General features: G+C 35.8%; 1 protein-coding gene across 3 annotated transcripts in view; it reads left to right on the forward strand.

Annotated features, from left to right (window-relative positions):
• LOC121738298 (nucleoprotein TPR) overlaps positions 1-15,111 on the forward strand; it is a 64,818-nt gene extending 49,707 nt beyond the window's left edge. For all 3 annotated transcript variants that reach the window (XM_042130267.1, XM_042130269.1, XM_042130268.1), the window contains exons 12-15: positions 9,281-9,444; positions 11,328-11,425; positions 13,092-13,197; positions 14,488-15,111. In XM_042130267.1, coding sequence (XP_041986201.1) covers positions 9,281-9,444; positions 11,328-11,425; positions 13,092-13,197; positions 14,488-14,564 — 445 coding nt within the window. In that variant the 3' untranslated portion in view covers positions 14,565-15,111. The remainder of the gene's footprint in view (positions 1-9,280; positions 9,445-11,327; positions 11,426-13,091; positions 13,198-14,487) is intronic.
• The last annotated feature ends 2,672 nt before the right edge of the window (positions 15,112-17,783 follow it).

A 17,783-nucleotide genomic window follows, 5' to 3' on the forward strand; every position in this document is an offset into this window, starting at 1 on the left:
CTTCAGAGAGACTGGATCTAACGTTCGGAGACGAGAACAAGGCAGATATCGGGTGACAATGGTTCAGGATGATCATTTTGTAAGGAAACAAAACTTAAGAAATCGACCTCAAACTGCTATGTAGACACGAAACCTGTCGGAACAGATCCAAGATGAACATGTAAGTGATTGTACAGTAAGAAGAAGACTCAAAGAAGTTAAATTAAACTCAAAAGTGCCAGCAAGGGCACTAAAACTTGAGACAGGACACCGAAGAGCCAGGCTAAGATTTGCGCGTGAACATCAAAATTAGACAAGTGAGTGAAATCTTGTGCTGTACAGTGATGGGAGCAAATTCTGTGTACATTGTATTGACAGGCGATAAAGAATGTGGATAAATCATAAGGAAAGCTACAGGCCATCAAACTTACCGGAAACAGTGGCCTATGATGCAGGCTTCGTAATGGTTTGGAGTTGCATATGATTTGGAGCCCGCATGGAGCTGATGATTATAGATGATGGTACTTTGACAGTACAGGGCTATAGCACCGAAATCCTGGAACTACATGGTGTTCCTTTTACACAGTTTTAGGTAGTAATTTCAATTTTATGTGCGTCCATAAAGTGAGAAAATCGGGCATTATTACCTAAACGATGTTGGCGTAGCCCAGGTGGAGAGGCCAGCGTGGTCTACGGATGTGGATCCGATTGAAGACGTGTGGCACATCAATGGGTGAACGGTACGAGTTAAAACTCCAGCTCCAAAATGTGTCCAGGAGCTCGAGTTGGCGCTACTGGAGGGGTAGGAGAATATCCCACAGGAAATGATTGACAATTAAAATGCAAGCATGGAATGGCGTATCCATGCCATCTTGAGATCCATAGAAGGAATTACACGCTTTTAACATGGCATTTCTTTAATAATAATGGAGAATTTATCTTAAAAACTTACTACTGAAATTTCAAAGATTTTCTTAATTTTTTGATTTTTGCTGATTTTTTTCTATTTTTCAAGTTTTTATGCCCTAAATTTATATAAAATTTATTTTTTAATAATCAATTAGTAAATAAATAAATAAATATATAAAAATCAGTGAACAATTTTAAAAAAATTGAAAATTTTGTTATGTTCCTCTAATTTTGCCGGTGTGTTTACATCTACTCCTTGATATTTATTGTTATCAAACATTCTGTAATTGTTAAGATAGGTTTTGGAATCGGAGGCTACAGGAGGTAAAGGAGAATAGATGATTTTTAAATCAATCAATAAATAAAGTTTATATTTTTTTAATGTAATTTGCACAATATTAACAAAAAACAACGAAAAATGTTTAAATAACGCGCGTAAACAATTATCTAAATTTAAAAATCATCTATTCTCCCTTACCATCTGTAGCCTCCGATTCCAAAACCTATCTTACCAATTACAGAATGTTACCCACCAAACACAAGAGTAGAAATTTCTTAGAAGAAAGTTTTTTTCTAGAATAAATCTATTATTTCGGAGTAGATTTAATCGCAGTACAAATAATTACAATACAAATTTTTAGGAGTTGTAGTATTTAGGAGTAGAAATGTTTTGGAGTGTATACATATCAAAGTAAATACTTTTAAAAATACTAATATGCAGAGTGGAATTGTTTGATAACAATAAATATCAAGGAGTAGATGTATTTGAAATTAAGTCTATTTAGGAATAGATATTTTAAACATAGGGATATCTAAAAGAAAAAACATTTGAGGATAGGGATATTTAGGAGCACGGAAATTTTATCATTGGGCTGTTCCTATGCCCGATGTAAGAGACGCAAGGCGCCATCTATTATGCATTTTTGGAACTAAATTTGAACAAATTTACGCATTTTCACCCCCTTACAACGCTTTTTTCCAGTAAAAAAAGTATCCTATGTCCTTTCTCTGGCTTTAGACTATCTGTATACAAAATTTCATAACATTCGGTTCGGTAATTTTGGCGTGAAAGCGAGACAGACAGACAGACAGAGATACTTTCGCATTTATAATATTAGTATAGATTTAAAAATTGCGGGAAGTAGCTTTTGCGGCGGTACCGACCAATGCGGGCCACGGGTAGTAATAATGAATACAAGTAAAACTGCTGAATCGATTTTAATCATTTTTTCGTGGCTATATATTTTATACCCGATGCGAAGCCGGGGCGGGTCACTAGTGTTATTATATAACATATTGTATTTAATTTTTGCTGAAGTCTTAATTTACTAAATATTTATTTCTCCGGTGTCTTTCTTCCGGGAGAGTTTGCTTGTTTAGTTGTCCAATATTCAATTTCATTGAACAATTTCATATTTCTAGTAGAACTTGGCCTAGGAAACCGTATTTCACCATTATCATCAAATAAAAGCTTATGATTGGTAAATAAAGTCGATTTGAAAATATGATTTTATCTTTTTAGAGTTCCGTACCCAAAGGATAATAAATTAAGAAATTTAAAAAAACCTTCGCCAAAACAACTTTAAAAAGTAATGAAATAATATATATTGCCTTTAAGTTCAAATAATTCCTAACTTGTATAAAGTAATATTTTAGTCCATAATTGTTATCACGGTGTGTCGGGGGACCGCCAAGTAAACTACTACCTTCAACCGCCAAGTCGCTGGTTACCTATCTCGATTCAGAATGAATGATCGCGATGACGCTGTGAATTGATCCTTAAACTTGTTATGTGAAATCAAACATCTACATTAGCGGTCCCCCGACACACCCTGACAACAATTATGGACTAAAATATTACTTTACACATGTTAGGAATTATTTGAACTTAAAGGCAGTAAATATTATTTCATTGCTTTTTAAAGTTGTTTTGGCGGGGGATATCTCAGACAGAGAGTGGTCAAGGGTTTTGTGTTCTTTGTGTTGTATTATGTTTTAGAATGCCTCCCGTGTGAGTACCTCTATATACTCACACAGGAGGAGTTCTGAATGTGTCAGAATTGCTCCTCAGTCACACACTGACTGCTCCAACACAAATGCTTCAACGCGTGACCACTCTGTCTGATAGGTCCCTAAGACGACCACGTCTTTTTAAAAATTTTTAATACATGAGGACTTACTAAAGTCTTCATGTATTTTAAATTTTAATGTAATAATATAAAACTAATATTATAATTATTGAGGTACAAAAGTATTTTTGGTAATCTTAATCTTAATATCTTAATATACCTATATATTTACTTCTAAAACGGTCAGTTTGAATAATAAAAGAAATAATTTCAAAAAATGGGCAACTGCAGGTATTATTGTAAGTAGACAAAAATTATATGATTTGTATAACGAGAAAACTATAAACCGGAGTGAAGCTTTTAAATTGTACGTCAAGAAATACTCAAAAACTTTTAAAAAGGCCTGTCAAGCAGCGAAGGCACTTCAAATTAAAGAGAAAATTAGAGACTCTAAAAATAAAGTGAAAACCACCTGGAAAATAATTGCGGATGAGACTGGAAAAGTCGCCTGTCGTAACTCTAAATTTGAACTTTTAATTAATAATAAAAAAATCAATTCTGATCTTGAGGTTGCGACAGTCTTTGAGAAGTTTTTTGCAGACATTCCAATCTCAACTACAAAGAACTTAAATTCATCACCTACAGTTGCAGAAAAAATACTTAGAGAACATGTCAAGGAATGTGATGTCAATTTTATTTTTAGAGATATTGACTCCAGAGATATTATCAAGACTTTCAAATCAATCAATATTAAAAGTACCACTGATCTCTGGGGTATGTCCACAAAAATTATAAAATCAGTAATTGACATCATTGCCCCTTACCTAGCTTTAGTTTTTAATAATTGTATCGAAAGTGGTGTGTTCCCAGACTTAATGAAGCACAGCAAGGTGATGCCTCTATTTAAAGCTGGGAAGAAATCAGACCCAGCCAACTATAGACCAATATCCATATTGCCGACTTTAAGTAAAATCTTTGAAAAAATAATTCTAAATCAATTACTTGCTCATTTTAACTCAAATAATTTATTACATAATAATCAATTTGGTTTTACTAAAGGTCGGTCTACAACAGATGCAGGCATTAGTCTTCTGTGTAGTATTTTTGAAGCTTGGGAGGAGTCGCAGGATGCACTTGGTATTTTCTGCGATCTCTCTAAAACATTTGACTGTGTGGAGTATGATACTCTAATAAGAAAACTACACCATTATGGTGTAAGGGGCCCGGCACTTAAACTTCTTAAATCTTACCTTACAAATAGAACGCAGAGGGTGGAAGTTAACTCCATAAGGTCTAATGGAACCAAAATAAAACTAGGTGTGCCACAAGGGTCCATTTTAGGGCCTTTTCTTTTTCTCATCTATATAAATGATTTACCTTATCTTGTTAAAGATAAGCATGAGATAGTACTTTTTGCTGATGACACTTCACTAATTTTTAATGTGAAGAGGCGACAATTTAATTATGACGAGGTAAATAGTGCTCTCTCAAAAATAGTACATTGGTTTAATGCTAATAATTTACTTTTGAACTCTAATAAAACAAAATGTTTAAAATTTATCTTGCCAAATGTTTGGCAAGTACAAACCAATGTACTATTAAATGATGAGAAAATGAATTTAGTAGACACCACCGTATTCCTAGGCATAACGCTGGATTGTAAGTTACAATGGGGTCCACATATTGCGAAACTGGCAGATAAGCTTAGTTCTGCAGCATATGCTGTTAAAAAAATTCGTGAAATCACTGATGTAGAGACCGCGCGATTAGTTTACTTTAGCTACTTTCATAGCATAATGTCTTACGGCATCCTCTTGTGGGGAAACGCGGCGGACATTAATACAATATTTGTGCTGCAGAAGCGAGCTATTCGTTCTATTTATAAGATGTCGTCTTTGGAATCTCTAAGAGAAAAATTTAAAGAAATAAGAATTCTGACCGTCACATCTCAATACATTTTGGAAAATCTCTTATATGTTAGAAAGAACATAAATATTTTCAAAAAGAAAAGTGATAATCATAATGTAAATACTAGAAATAAGAACAAGTTAGCAATACCAATGTTCAGACTAGCCAAAATAAGCAAATCCTTTAAAGGCCAATGTATACGCCTATACAATAAAATCCCAGAAAATGTTCAAAATCTACCTTTAAACAAATTTAAAAAAGCAGTTAAAGAACGTTTGTGTGCTAAAGCGTATTATAAAGTCAATGATTTCTTCGAGGACAGCACACCTTGGGAATAGGGTGGCTCCATGCAGGTTACTTTTCTTTTAATTTTGTTACATAGCTGTAAGCCATAACATTGTAATTTTCCATTTTTTTTTGCAAAAGATGGCCCCGTGCGAGTTTCTTACGCCGGTTCTTCTCGGCGGGGTAGTTCCCGAACCGGTGGTAGGCAACGTAGTTTCTTCGTTCGACTTTCAAAAAGTGTATCATGATACCCATTTTGAATAAAAAGATATTTTATTTTATTTATTTTATATTTCTTGTGTGCGTGTGTATGTGACTGAACTCCTCCTAAACGACTGGACCAATTTTGATGAAATTTTTTGTGTGTGTTCGTGGAGATTCGAGAATGGTTTAGATTTACAGTTTGGTCTACTGGAAAATGTTTTTTCAATTAATTTCTTATTTATAAGGAGTTGTTGATTTTGGAATGTTTTACATTAGATCCGGCGGACGGCGCTATCATCGCATTCAATATTATTCTATTTCAATTTTAGTTTGTCCTGACAGATGGTGCTACGATTAATTTGAAAAAAAATTTGTTATTCAATTCATGTGCTGATTAAAATATTAAATAAATAACACATAGGCTACAATTTTAACCGACTTTCAAAATGGGGGAGGTGTTATGTTCGTTTTCTTATATTCAACGATTACTCCGCCGTTTGTTAACCGATTTTCAAAATTTTTCTTTTGGTATATAGGGTATCATCCCAATTTGGTATTATATTCAGAAAAGTGGTGATCTGATGAAGGATCCATAAGTAATCGAGGGAACTCCTCAAAACTTATAGGGAAACATATGGTGACTTCGGTTTCGTGAGAAGTATTCTAAGCATATGCTACCAACAAGTAAGATTTTGCACCGAGACATACCTGGTATACCGTGGTTCGGAAGGTGCTGAGAGAATTCCTGATTCTTTATAGATACAAGTTTGGGAGTTTCGGCGTTGTTTTAAGAACAGAAAGCATATGCTACTATGCAAATTACATTCTTCATCATCATCATCATCATCATCATCACTACCATATTATACCATTTCATAGTCTTTTAGATCGAGACTCGAGTTTGTCAAGCGATAATTTAAAAAAATCTATATCTACCTAGGTACCTAATATTATAAACCTGAAGAGTATGTTTGCTTGAACGCGTCAATCTCAGAAACTACAGGTCCGATTTAAAAACTTATCTCAGTGTTAGATCATTTATCGAGTAAGACTCATCATTTATCGAGAAGGTTATATTATATTATTACTCTAAGACTAATACGACAGAAGAAACTCAGGAAAATGTGGGAAAAACGGGGGAAATATTTTTTATGGGAAAATGTACCTACGGATCTGTAAAATTTCTAATTTACGCGGGCGAAGCCGCGCGGGACATCTAGTAATAATATAAGTTCCAATGAAAATATTATGTTTTATGAACAATAAGTATGTTTGTTATGCAATTTTTATTATGTCTTTTTAAAAAAAGTACTATAAGTAATGTAGGATTATATTTTTGAGTTTTAGTGACTATTCCCATTGTATATTATATCATATTGTAGTCAAGAGTAGTTATAAATGAAAAAGTGCATGTAAGAATTTAGTTAATTTGGATTTTATATTATCTATGATTTAACTTTTCTAGTAGTTTAGGTGTGTGTGTGTGTGTGTGTGTCAATGTTTATTCGTGAATATACATGAATCTAAAGTTTCAAAGGTTGTGTTCTCAAAATTCTTGTTATTGAGAAAGTAATGCCTTTGAATTGACCTCTTTGGTGCAGCGTTTATCATGCATGGTTTACAAGGAAATAGTTTGTGAAATAACACAAAGACCTACTGCAATCAAAAGATTGTACGAAATGCTCCTAAGATAGGTTCCTAAGAAGTACATATTAAGTCCTCATGTATTTTAAATTCTAATTTAATATAAAACTAATACTTATTATTATTATTGAGGTACAAAAGTATTTTTGGTAATACCTAATAATATATGTTCCTATGATAATATGTTTTATGAACAATAAGTTCCATATGTTTGTTATGCAATTCTTATTAAGTAAGTCTTTTTTGGAAAAGTACTGTAATGTAGGTTTTTATTTTTGAGTAAAATTTAGTGATTTACACTATTCCCATCATATAATACCATATTGTAGTCAAGAGAAGAAGTTATAAATGAAAAAGTGATGATAATATCATAGAATCCAAATTTAGCTAATTTGGATTCTATGATATTATCAATTATTTAACTTTTCTAGTAGTTTAGGTGTGTCAATGTTTATCCGGAGCATGTTATACATATAAAGTTTATTAAAAGGTGGTGTTCTCAAAATTCTTGTTAAAAGTAAGTAATATGCCTTTGAATTTACCTCTTTGGTGCAGTGTTTATCATGCATATTATACCAAAATACTTCAGGTTTACAAGGAAATAGTTTGTGAAATAACACAAAAACCTACAATGCAACTATAAGATTGTATGGTCTGTAGGTTTTTGGTGAAAATTCATACTTATTTTACAGTAATTATACACAACACTTGTGTTCCTTATACCTTGTATGTGTTTCTTGTGTACTAAATCAATGCAGTCTTAGCTCATCGCACAAATGCAAACCTTATTGTTGACTAGACATATAGGTACTGTATTATTATACTACACCTCACTTATGTTATTATTCTGAAACCTCACTAACACTAAATGGATTACTAAGGTCTCTAAGGCGTCTTTACTTATGTCTCGCTTCGTGATAAACTTGAGAATATTTAATCGTTTTCCAAAAATTCGGACACTTCGAATGTTTAGTTTTTATAACGAATTATTTTCACTAAAATATATGCTGTAGACTAAAATATAACTTATTAAGTAACTAACCAACTAAATAGCAATATAATTTAAGACTAAAAAGTATGTAATATTAATAAATAAAATTACTAAAATGTAAACTATTCAGTAATAGCTACTCGTTGGTTGGTGTTTATTGAATTGCTGTATTTGACGTAAAAGCCAGCCAGCTTATGTCAGTTGTGTTGTCATGATACGAAATAACTACTCAGTTATCAATGGAGAAGTGAGTTTTGTGACACATGACCACTGACTGGCTGGAAAATAGAGGTGGTACCAAAATGCGAGCCATTCAGTATTCTGGCTGGTTTTAAGAGCTTGTGATAGAGGCCCAGGAATACATGTGGGGTTGAATAAGTGCTGTAAAATAGACAGACAGAGTACAGACATAGTTGACATGCTTATATGTGTTTTTAAGTAAAAATGTTGAGTCGGCTCACCAAACGTCGGGTGCGCGCGTTGAAGAACGTCGTACTGATTTAGCATCGGCCGACAGTTTGCCGATAGTTATGTAAATTAAGAGGATACACCAGGGGCGAGAGAAATTGAAAATAGGTATTTGAAAATGTATTGCTGTCTCAAGTCCCCAATCTCAAGTCTCCCACCGCAGAGCGCGATAGTGACAACACGACAAAAGTTCTAATAAAAGAACTTTTGTCGTGTTGTCTCTATTCTAAAGATTCGTTGTCCGCTGATTCCTTCTCTAAAACCTAACCGATTTAAGTAGGTACTTTTTTCATTAAGAATTAAAGCAAGGCTTTAGCTGTGTTCCTATGTTTTATTTTTTTTGTATATTTTAGCCAGTTTTGTTTTCTGGGTGTTTGAACACAGAGGAAAATCTGGCCATTTTTTTTGGGTTTTTGGACGTTCTTATCTTTTTTTATTATAAAATTATGAAAAAAAGAAAACATAGGGACATGCTAATAGTGGCCATAGATATTCAGGAAAAAAATCATAACTCTAGCGGCATTATCCAGGGAGGAAACAGGGAACAACGTTTGTATGGAAAATCGGTGTGTGGACTCCTCTTAAGGTAATCGTATAGCCCGTCCAACTTAATTATCGGCCGACTCGGAATCCTAATAAGCGCACTTCCATACAGCTTCATACTGATCGAGAGCCAAACTACACTATAGGCCGATTAAAAGTCTGCAGTCTACGGGGGCTCTTAATTAAATTTAAACATGGCCGGCTCCGATTCGAATTAAAGTTGTTTTCATCATTAACAGAAAATTTTAGTATGTTGACCGGCCTTCTTAATGTTGTGCAGTTTCGGCGAGGCGGTAGTGTCGCCGGTGGGCGGTGTGGGCGGAGCGGGCGCGGCGGCGGAGGGTGGTGCGCGGTTCACGTTCGCCGAGGCGGGCGGCGCCGCCAGCCACCACGACACGCATCCCGACCTCGCTGCGGCGTTACCGCCCGCGCACCCGCCGCAGAGTACGTATAACTGTCCCAGCTCGGGATTTATGTATAGGCAGTATAGGCCGGAGCCTATGGGCGGCAGAGTCCTATGGCGTTCTGGAGGGAATTTTCTGTCAAACTCTTCATTAAATAAATTTAACTTAAGTAATCATCTATAGTCTATCTATATTAATAGAATAAAACTGAAGAGTTTGGTTTGTTTGTTTAAACGCGATAATCTCAGGAACTACTGGCCCGATTCGAAAAGTTATTTCAATGTTAGATAGCTTATTTATCTAAAAGGCTTTAGGAATTAGGCTATACATATATTATCACGCTAAATGTCGAAACACACCATGCCGAAGTTCCGCGCCGGAAGTTCGCCATGATTACGTCAGCAATGTCAAACGCATACAAACCCTTCGGCACGGTTTGGTCGGTTTCTAGAGACTGGTTGCTCTCCTGGTGCCTTTTTACTGATCGCATCGGCTTAATTTTGGGTTGATTCTACCAGATTATTCTGGTTTTGGACTGGTCTACAGGCTGTTCTGACATAAATTCGGTCCATTGTGACTAGAACAGGCAATGATGAAATCATTTAAGAGATTTTTAGTAACTTAGATAACAGGAAAAATTATTACTCGAAATTACAAAGAACATTAAGCCTCATACCGCAGAAAGTCTTAAAAAATGTGTTTTTAAGTAAAAATAGCCTGCACTAACCATAGATTTGGATCAATTATTATTAATTTGACTATTAGCTATAAAAATGTATAAGATTTTTTTCTCATAAGAATGAAATTTTCAGTTTTTTTAATGAAATAAGGGGGCAAACGAGCAAACGGGTCACCTGATGGAAAGCAACTTCCGTCGCCCATGGATACTCGCAGCATCAGAAGAGCTGCAGCTGCAGAGGCTCACCTCCTAGACGTCAGGACTTTTAGTATTTTTGTCCCTAATCACCCTGAATAAGTTCCAGCAAAAATCGCTTAGGTTCCCGCTTACGCACTCTATACCCTCGTTTGAGTCATTTGTTAACCGGACTATTCATTACCATTTTTAACCCCCGACAAAAAAGAGGGGTGTTATAAGTTTGACGTGTCTGTCTGTCTGTCTGTTTGTCTGTGTGTGTATCAGTCCGTGGCATCGTAGCATCAAAACGGGTGGACCGATTTTGATCTAGTTTTTTTTTGTTTGAAAGCTGACATGATCGAGAGTGTTCTTAGCTATAATTCATCATCATCAGCCTGCTAAGTGCTGGACAATCAGGGTTTATCTGGTTCATGAAAGGCCGTTAGCAACTTGTAGTCGTTTGATGGGTTTTATATTTCATTCTAGTTGTGAATATACAATATACGTATACACATATTACTGGAAAGTTGACCTGGTGTTGCAGCTTCACCTGGTAATCAATAGGATATCCAACTCCTCGCCAACTTAGAGCAGAGGTTTCGTGTTTGGGCTCATTTTGATTGCGACAACCAGTAAGAAGTAGATAAACACTAAATATTTACATGCTGCTGCTGCAGCATCGTATGAACCCAAAGTGGAGGTTTGGGTTGCTATGCTATGTGCTCATATTCACGGATGTCCAAGTCGATCTATTTATTTAAAACGTAAAAGATTTTTAATATTGATATTATGATAATAACTTACGTACTAACTTGAGACAGAAGGTCCCCTAGGTAGGGACTGAATAAATTAACCGACTTGGTATTGCATGGATCTCATAAATTTTTACGGTATAAAAACTGAGTTGCGAGACTTGGTTTTTTTACAGGATGTTTTGGATGGGATTATAAGGCTATTTTTTGTGGGATAAATTATCTGTGGAGTCACTAATTTACGCCGGCGAAGCCGCGCTGAACGTCTATTTAAATATATCTGAGTGCGGCTTTTAATTAGTGAATGTGTAACAGGGCCCGAGGGAGAGGGGCAGGAGTGGGAGGAGTCGAGGGGCGAGGAGGAGTCGGCGGCAGTCAGCTCGCAGGGAAGTGAGCCCTCCTCACCGCAACAGGTAAACTAGTTTATTCTATTTTATACATAGGGCTTGTTTCACCACTTTTTGATAAAGTGCCGAATAGGTTATTCACAACTTTTTTGACAGATTTTCCATACTTCATATGTCCAGTTAAGTGCTGGATAGCCACTTATCAGGAAGTAGTAAAGGAACTTATTCTCTTTTATCAGTTAGAAGGAGTGGTATATTTATGGAGTTTGTGTGTATGCAAAATGTTTTTTGGGAAAACATGACAAGCCATTTGGGCCCTAGAGGCCTAAGCTTCTTAAGTATTAATCTGTAGATAGTCGGTTCCTCGAAAACAGCTCCTTATTCTTTTAATAATGTCAAAAGATTTTGGTTTTTACCCTTCTCGTTTTCGAACATTATGTTAAAGTCCTTGTCGTCTGAAGCACTTATCGTACGTCTGATTATCTTGACAATGGAATCCTGAATGCGGTTGGTATAGTAGACATAGGTGTTTTGTCACGACAGTGTTACTTACGTCTGAGGTATTCTGTCTAGTCATGTTGCCGTTGGTATAATAATTTTAAATCGCATATTTTTAAGCTTTTTGTTTTTTTTTTTTACATAATTAAAACTCCTAACCAGCTATAGCTCCAAAAAGCGTCTTGCTAAGCATTAGAACGTTATTTTGAGAAACTTTTCTTCAAAGGAAAACAAAAGTGTAGTGTGCAGGATACATATTCTAGGTTTAGAATGACAATGTTGTAGATTCGTCTTCGATAGAACTTAATTTTTAAGGAGCATTTTGTATAGGTTTTTTACTAAATACTTGTTTGTCCTTCTTCGAGGGAAAGGAGTGTTTCCCGTATCGCTAATGCTCTTGTATACATATCGCGGGATTCGAGCCATCGCGTTTTTTTTAAAGAAAATTGATCTGTACAACTGAAAATTTGCATGTGTTTATGAAAATACTATTTGAAAGGATCTTTTATATTTTAAATATTTCAAAACTCTAAGTATTGTGCAATACATCTATTTTCTTATACGCCCTTCTGGCTTGAAGCCCGCGATATTTTGTACTGCTATAGTCTGACAGAGGACTATAGTCTATACTCTAACGGCCGTTCCCAATATTTGATCTATCTCTGGTTTTGCCCTACTAGGGATAGGAATAGCTCACATTAGACATTAGAGACATATATTTTATGTCAATTTTGAGCTATTTCTATCTCTGGTAGGGCAAAACCAGAGATAGATCAAATATTGGGAACGGCCGTAATCCAAGGGTGACCAACCTTTTTGACACGGGCCAAAATTCGAAAGTAGAATTTTACCCCGGGCCCCACTACAAAATGTTATCTAAACTCGTAGTGGAATGAAAGTCAAAATCGGATACTTATTTTTCCTATTAGAACTTAGAGCTTTTATTTTAACCCGCCGATTGTGGAAAAACGAGACACATTAGAATTTCTATTGTGTTTCAGTCACCGGTGACCGTATGGGGCTTGATGAATTAAAGTTAAATAAATGTATGTTTGCTTTTTATAGTAGGTAATTAGGTATGATAAGGTAATTTTAGTATTAACTTTTTTTACTTTAAAAAAATGTGCTCTGCTCCGCAGGCCACAAGGTAACAGAGGGTGCGCGTGTTGGCCACTCTTGGTCCATACTCTATAACGTATCTCAAGAAAGTCCTAAATTGAATATATTCTCGCAGGTGGCGGAAGAAGGTCGCGAGGCTGAGGCGAGCGCGGCGCCGCGTCGCGCGCCCCCCACTCCGCAAACCCCGCACTCGCCCCACCAGCGGTGGATGCGCGCAGCAGGTACGTATCGAACGATTCAAACGCGAATACCTGATCTACGTCATTTGGTCGGATTATGGCAATTCAACAGTATTAGATATCTGTGGGCTGGGTTTGACATAATGCGACCAAATTACGTAGGTCCGCCATCTGCCATAAAAAACAACAACATATTATTATAAATTACAATTTACAACAACTGCACGCAGAGCACACTTTTGTAAAAAGAGGGTGTAAAAAGATAAAATGATAAATTTTGCGGGTAGAGCTCACTGTGAAAGTAGCAGCGCTGAAAGAGTTTTTTTACGATGTTATTACTAATAAAGTATTATCACTTTGTTTTGTTACACATTGAACAATTTTATTATTTATAATAAAATTGTTCAATGTGTAACAAAACACAAAATAATGCACAAAAGTAGCATTTATCTTTAATGTATCAACAATAAGCAGCAATAAAATTCAAGATAGAAGCAGTTCCTCAGCATACAGTTATAATAAACTAAAGGTAGTTGCACTATTTGTAGCTATTTCGTATAATATGCTTTTGTGGTTTTTTATGTCTAATATGAGTTCAGAGTTGAGTGCGTCGGTGCCGCTAGGTCAGCTAAACAAATGGGCTAGTCACGATATTACAATATACAATATTTGTTATCACGTCAAAGACAGATTTCTCCCATTCATAACGTTCTACTGATTACCGAATATATTATGATATAAACGTGTTTGTCTGTCGGCTGCAGTCGCTCACCTTCAGACTTCAGTCTTAACACATGTTAATGGCCAACCGATTTGGATGAGGCCTAACAATATTATAATTAGTTCAAGAAAGAACTTAAATGATTATTTTTATTTACCACGGTTTAACCGCGCGATTAACTAATTTCGGCGCGAACGTAATGTAGCTAAAGTCGCGGGCATAATCTAGCTAGCTGTCCTCATAGTCTAGAGTCCAGACTATTAATTTAATGACATAGCGCAACGCATCTTGTCTGAGATAAATGGTTTACAACTTGTTTTTCTGCCCATACTGTATAATGTATTCAATACTAAAAAAATCCTTATTAATCTTAGAATCTTTTGCCCAAAACTTATTTAAACTTTGATAACGTTGGAACTATCTTGATTATTACTTTACTTACAATACTTTAATACCAATGCAAATTGTCCTGTTTAGCTGTAACTGATTAGCCGCTTAGTTTAAACGAACGAAATGACTAAATTAGTAGTAATGACCGGTACGACCTCGATTGTTTGTACTTTGTAGTACTTATGTTTATAAGTTGTAGCAATTAGAGTGTATCGTTGCAGACAGCGACAGCGGCGCGCGCGGGCGCGGCATGCGGCGCGGCCGGCCGAGTCGCCGCTCGCACTACATGCGGTACTGAGCGGCCGCCTGGCTATGATGATGGGTACGGTCAGCAACAGTTCACCGCAGGTCGAGGTTCTCTAAGAAGCGCTGTTATGTCACGCCTGACGCCGCGCCAATTAACTTAAGTATTTAGTTATGTCCACGAGTGCTAAAAGCTACATCCAATGATTCAGTATGGTCCACAACTTTTGCTGACTGCACCGTGCTGCGATATTCCATTACGTATAGATACTAGAATTAGAATAACAGAACTATAATATATGTTGTAACTTGTATTTTATGACCTAAAATACTATAGTTATTCAGTGCGTACTTTTAAGATGCGCTCTATTAGGTACTTATACCAATGCGTATGACGATTTGTCCTAAAACTTTGTGGTGATACATCTTATTGTTGCTCAAAGTAGGCAAAAATTTAATTGCTTAATAGCTGCTTAATAGCTGCTGACTGCTGAATGTTTAAGTACAGTCTACAGATTAATGTTTGACTGATAAAAATATGTAGATTAACCTCTGTCACAGTATAGCAATATTAGTCCCTACAGTAACGAAACGCCTTTGATGTCGCACGATGCCGCCACCGATGACAAGTACCGAGCAGATATGCCAGGGTTGCCACGGAACGGGAAATAAAATAAAAATAAAATATTGTGCTTGTAATGCAAATGTTATCATTTAATCTGATTATCAGCGTGTTATATTTACATATTATATCGTAATGCCAGATATTTACGTGAAACTTTATTTTCAGATGATTTTAGTTCTCTATTTAAAAATTTAATTAACCCATCAAGCCCCATAAGCTCACCGGTGAGCGAGACACAATAGAATAACAATAGATTTCCAAGGATCCACGAATCACGATCGAAGGATTAAAATAATGAAGACGCATTCGAAATTTCGAATATATAAAATATCCAATAATTAATCACACGTCATGTGTAACAGAAGCACATCAAAACTCTTATTACGTGCTCGGCTTACCGCGTACATAATAAGAGTTTTGAAGTGCTTTATGAAGGACCGCCCTTAGGCGGTCCAAAGAACAAAATGTTACACTTGGTGTGCGTACCTAGCTAGGTAGGTTGTACTAATTAGTATGTAACAGGGTATTTGACAGATTTTTAATTTATTCTATATTGTTTCTCTCCTTGTTACACATCATTGAGTTACTATTACTAGGAGAGAGCCTTCTATCGGTGTATAAGCGTCAAAAGCATGTGTCCTACCTACTAGAAGTCAGTTTGCATATTTCATGTAATAAAAATGTTAATAAAGGTTTTTAGTGAACACTTAATGCTAGATATTATTGAGTTTTGTGGTTCCGCTAAATAATAAATCATAAGAATGGCCAAATAATGCCTCAAACACGTTGATTTAACATTAAATACGTAAGTTTTGAAGTTTTGAACAACGTTTTTTGGGCTTTTAAATCGGTATTTTTGTAAGCCAAAAAGATAATTTATAAGCTTAATGCACGTGCACATACATTAGTGCTAAAAATGTCACATCAATTAATAATTTGGCTACAAAAATTGCATAGCTTTTTACGCGTGTTTACGGATTCTCATTACTTGTTTAACGATATCATGAACTAAATGACTTTCTTTTCTGTATTATAATGTGCTTTAAAATGATCGACAAATAGAAATATTCAAGAAAATAAACGCACACTACTTGTATGAAAATAAGCACAAAATAGCCACGCGATGACGGGCTAAGATTACATCTATACTATAATACTTTATCTATGTTACACATCTTACAACGTAAACAATAAAACAGAGATGCAAATAAATGCTGCCAAGGCCAACACAATATTAGTGTAAACTGTGAGCCGATATTTATGAAAATTTAAATCCTTTTTGTTTTTTGAATCAGATTTACATCCTTACACTGAACATTTATTATATTATCCCATTGTTTATAAGATAAGTTATCGTTTTATAACACAAAATTCGTAGACAACGCGCCAACGTCACGTGGTTACCCCTGTGCGCGCACCGCCCGCGTCCCCGCGGGTACCCCTCCGTTGCTCTGCGCGAGTACATTCGTTTCACTACTGTAGGGATATGTCATATTGCTATACTGTGCCTCTGTCAAGACTAAATTTGACATTGAAGGTTTTTGTTTAAAATATTTTTGTATGTTTTTTTAATTTTCTGTTAAATTCTATAATTATCAATTTGTAGTTAGAAATACATATTTACATACTTTATTACTTTAGTTTTATGACCGTGGAACTATTTGCCAGTTGTATTTATTATTATCTTTGCTATTTTTATAAAGCAACAAAATCAACATTTTGCTTAATACGTTTTGATTTCTGGTTGTGTGTTTGGTAGGTTTGTGTTCCTGAAATACTGTTTAAGTTGTAATTTTGATTTCGCATTTAATTGTAATATTCTGATAAATTGTAAAACAACATTAACATTTGTGATGATATTAAACCATTTCCATTTAATAAGACATGGATATATACTTACATACTTTGTTTTTTATTATTATTTATTCCTCACACATGTAGACAGTGACGGTTTTAGCAGTACCAGCGCCCTGGGCGCCCCTTTTTATCCGGCGCCATGGGCGGCCAGCTAGCATCGCCTGCATGTAGTCACCCCTTTTATACCCTTTCATAACGAGTTGAAACTATTCGATTTAATCTATTAGGGTCACGCACACGGCACACATATCAACTCGGAAAAAGATCGTCACCGCATCGCCTTTCACCTCACCAGGCGTCAACCTAACGTATGCACGTATTACCAAAGCGTATCAGTAGCGTTAATTCGGCTACGGCTATGCGACGCCTCGCTTACGGCTCGCCGACCGCTGTCCCCTTCCGAGACGAGGCGATCACGTTACGGTTCCGCTTAATGTGCGTTGCAGTAGGGAATTTCATACAAACAATATTGAACGGCTCTAGGCGATACGGTGCCGATCCCAAAACTAACACTGTACACGTAAAATACGTGATAAATAAAGCCACTTCATTGAGGGGAAACCACTGAAAAATGTAATTTCATCATAGTTTTATAGGTAAACATTTTATCTCCTCTCGGGCGCAAACGGTCGTCACACGCCATACAGAAAAGATACTCATGGTGCCTCTGCGGCGACATCCGCACGGAATCGGTTAAATACGAAACAAACTTATCTTTTATTTTATCCAAAGAGTTTTTTGCCATTTTAACAAGCTGAATAGTACTACAACAACACCTAACACTTTTTAATT

Source organism: Aricia agestis, chromosome Z (assembly GCF_905147365.1).
Source record: "Aricia agestis chromosome Z, ilAriAges1.1, whole genome shotgun sequence".
In the NCBI taxonomy this organism is placed as follows: domain Eukaryota; kingdom Metazoa; phylum Arthropoda; class Insecta; order Lepidoptera; family Lycaenidae; genus Aricia; species Aricia agestis.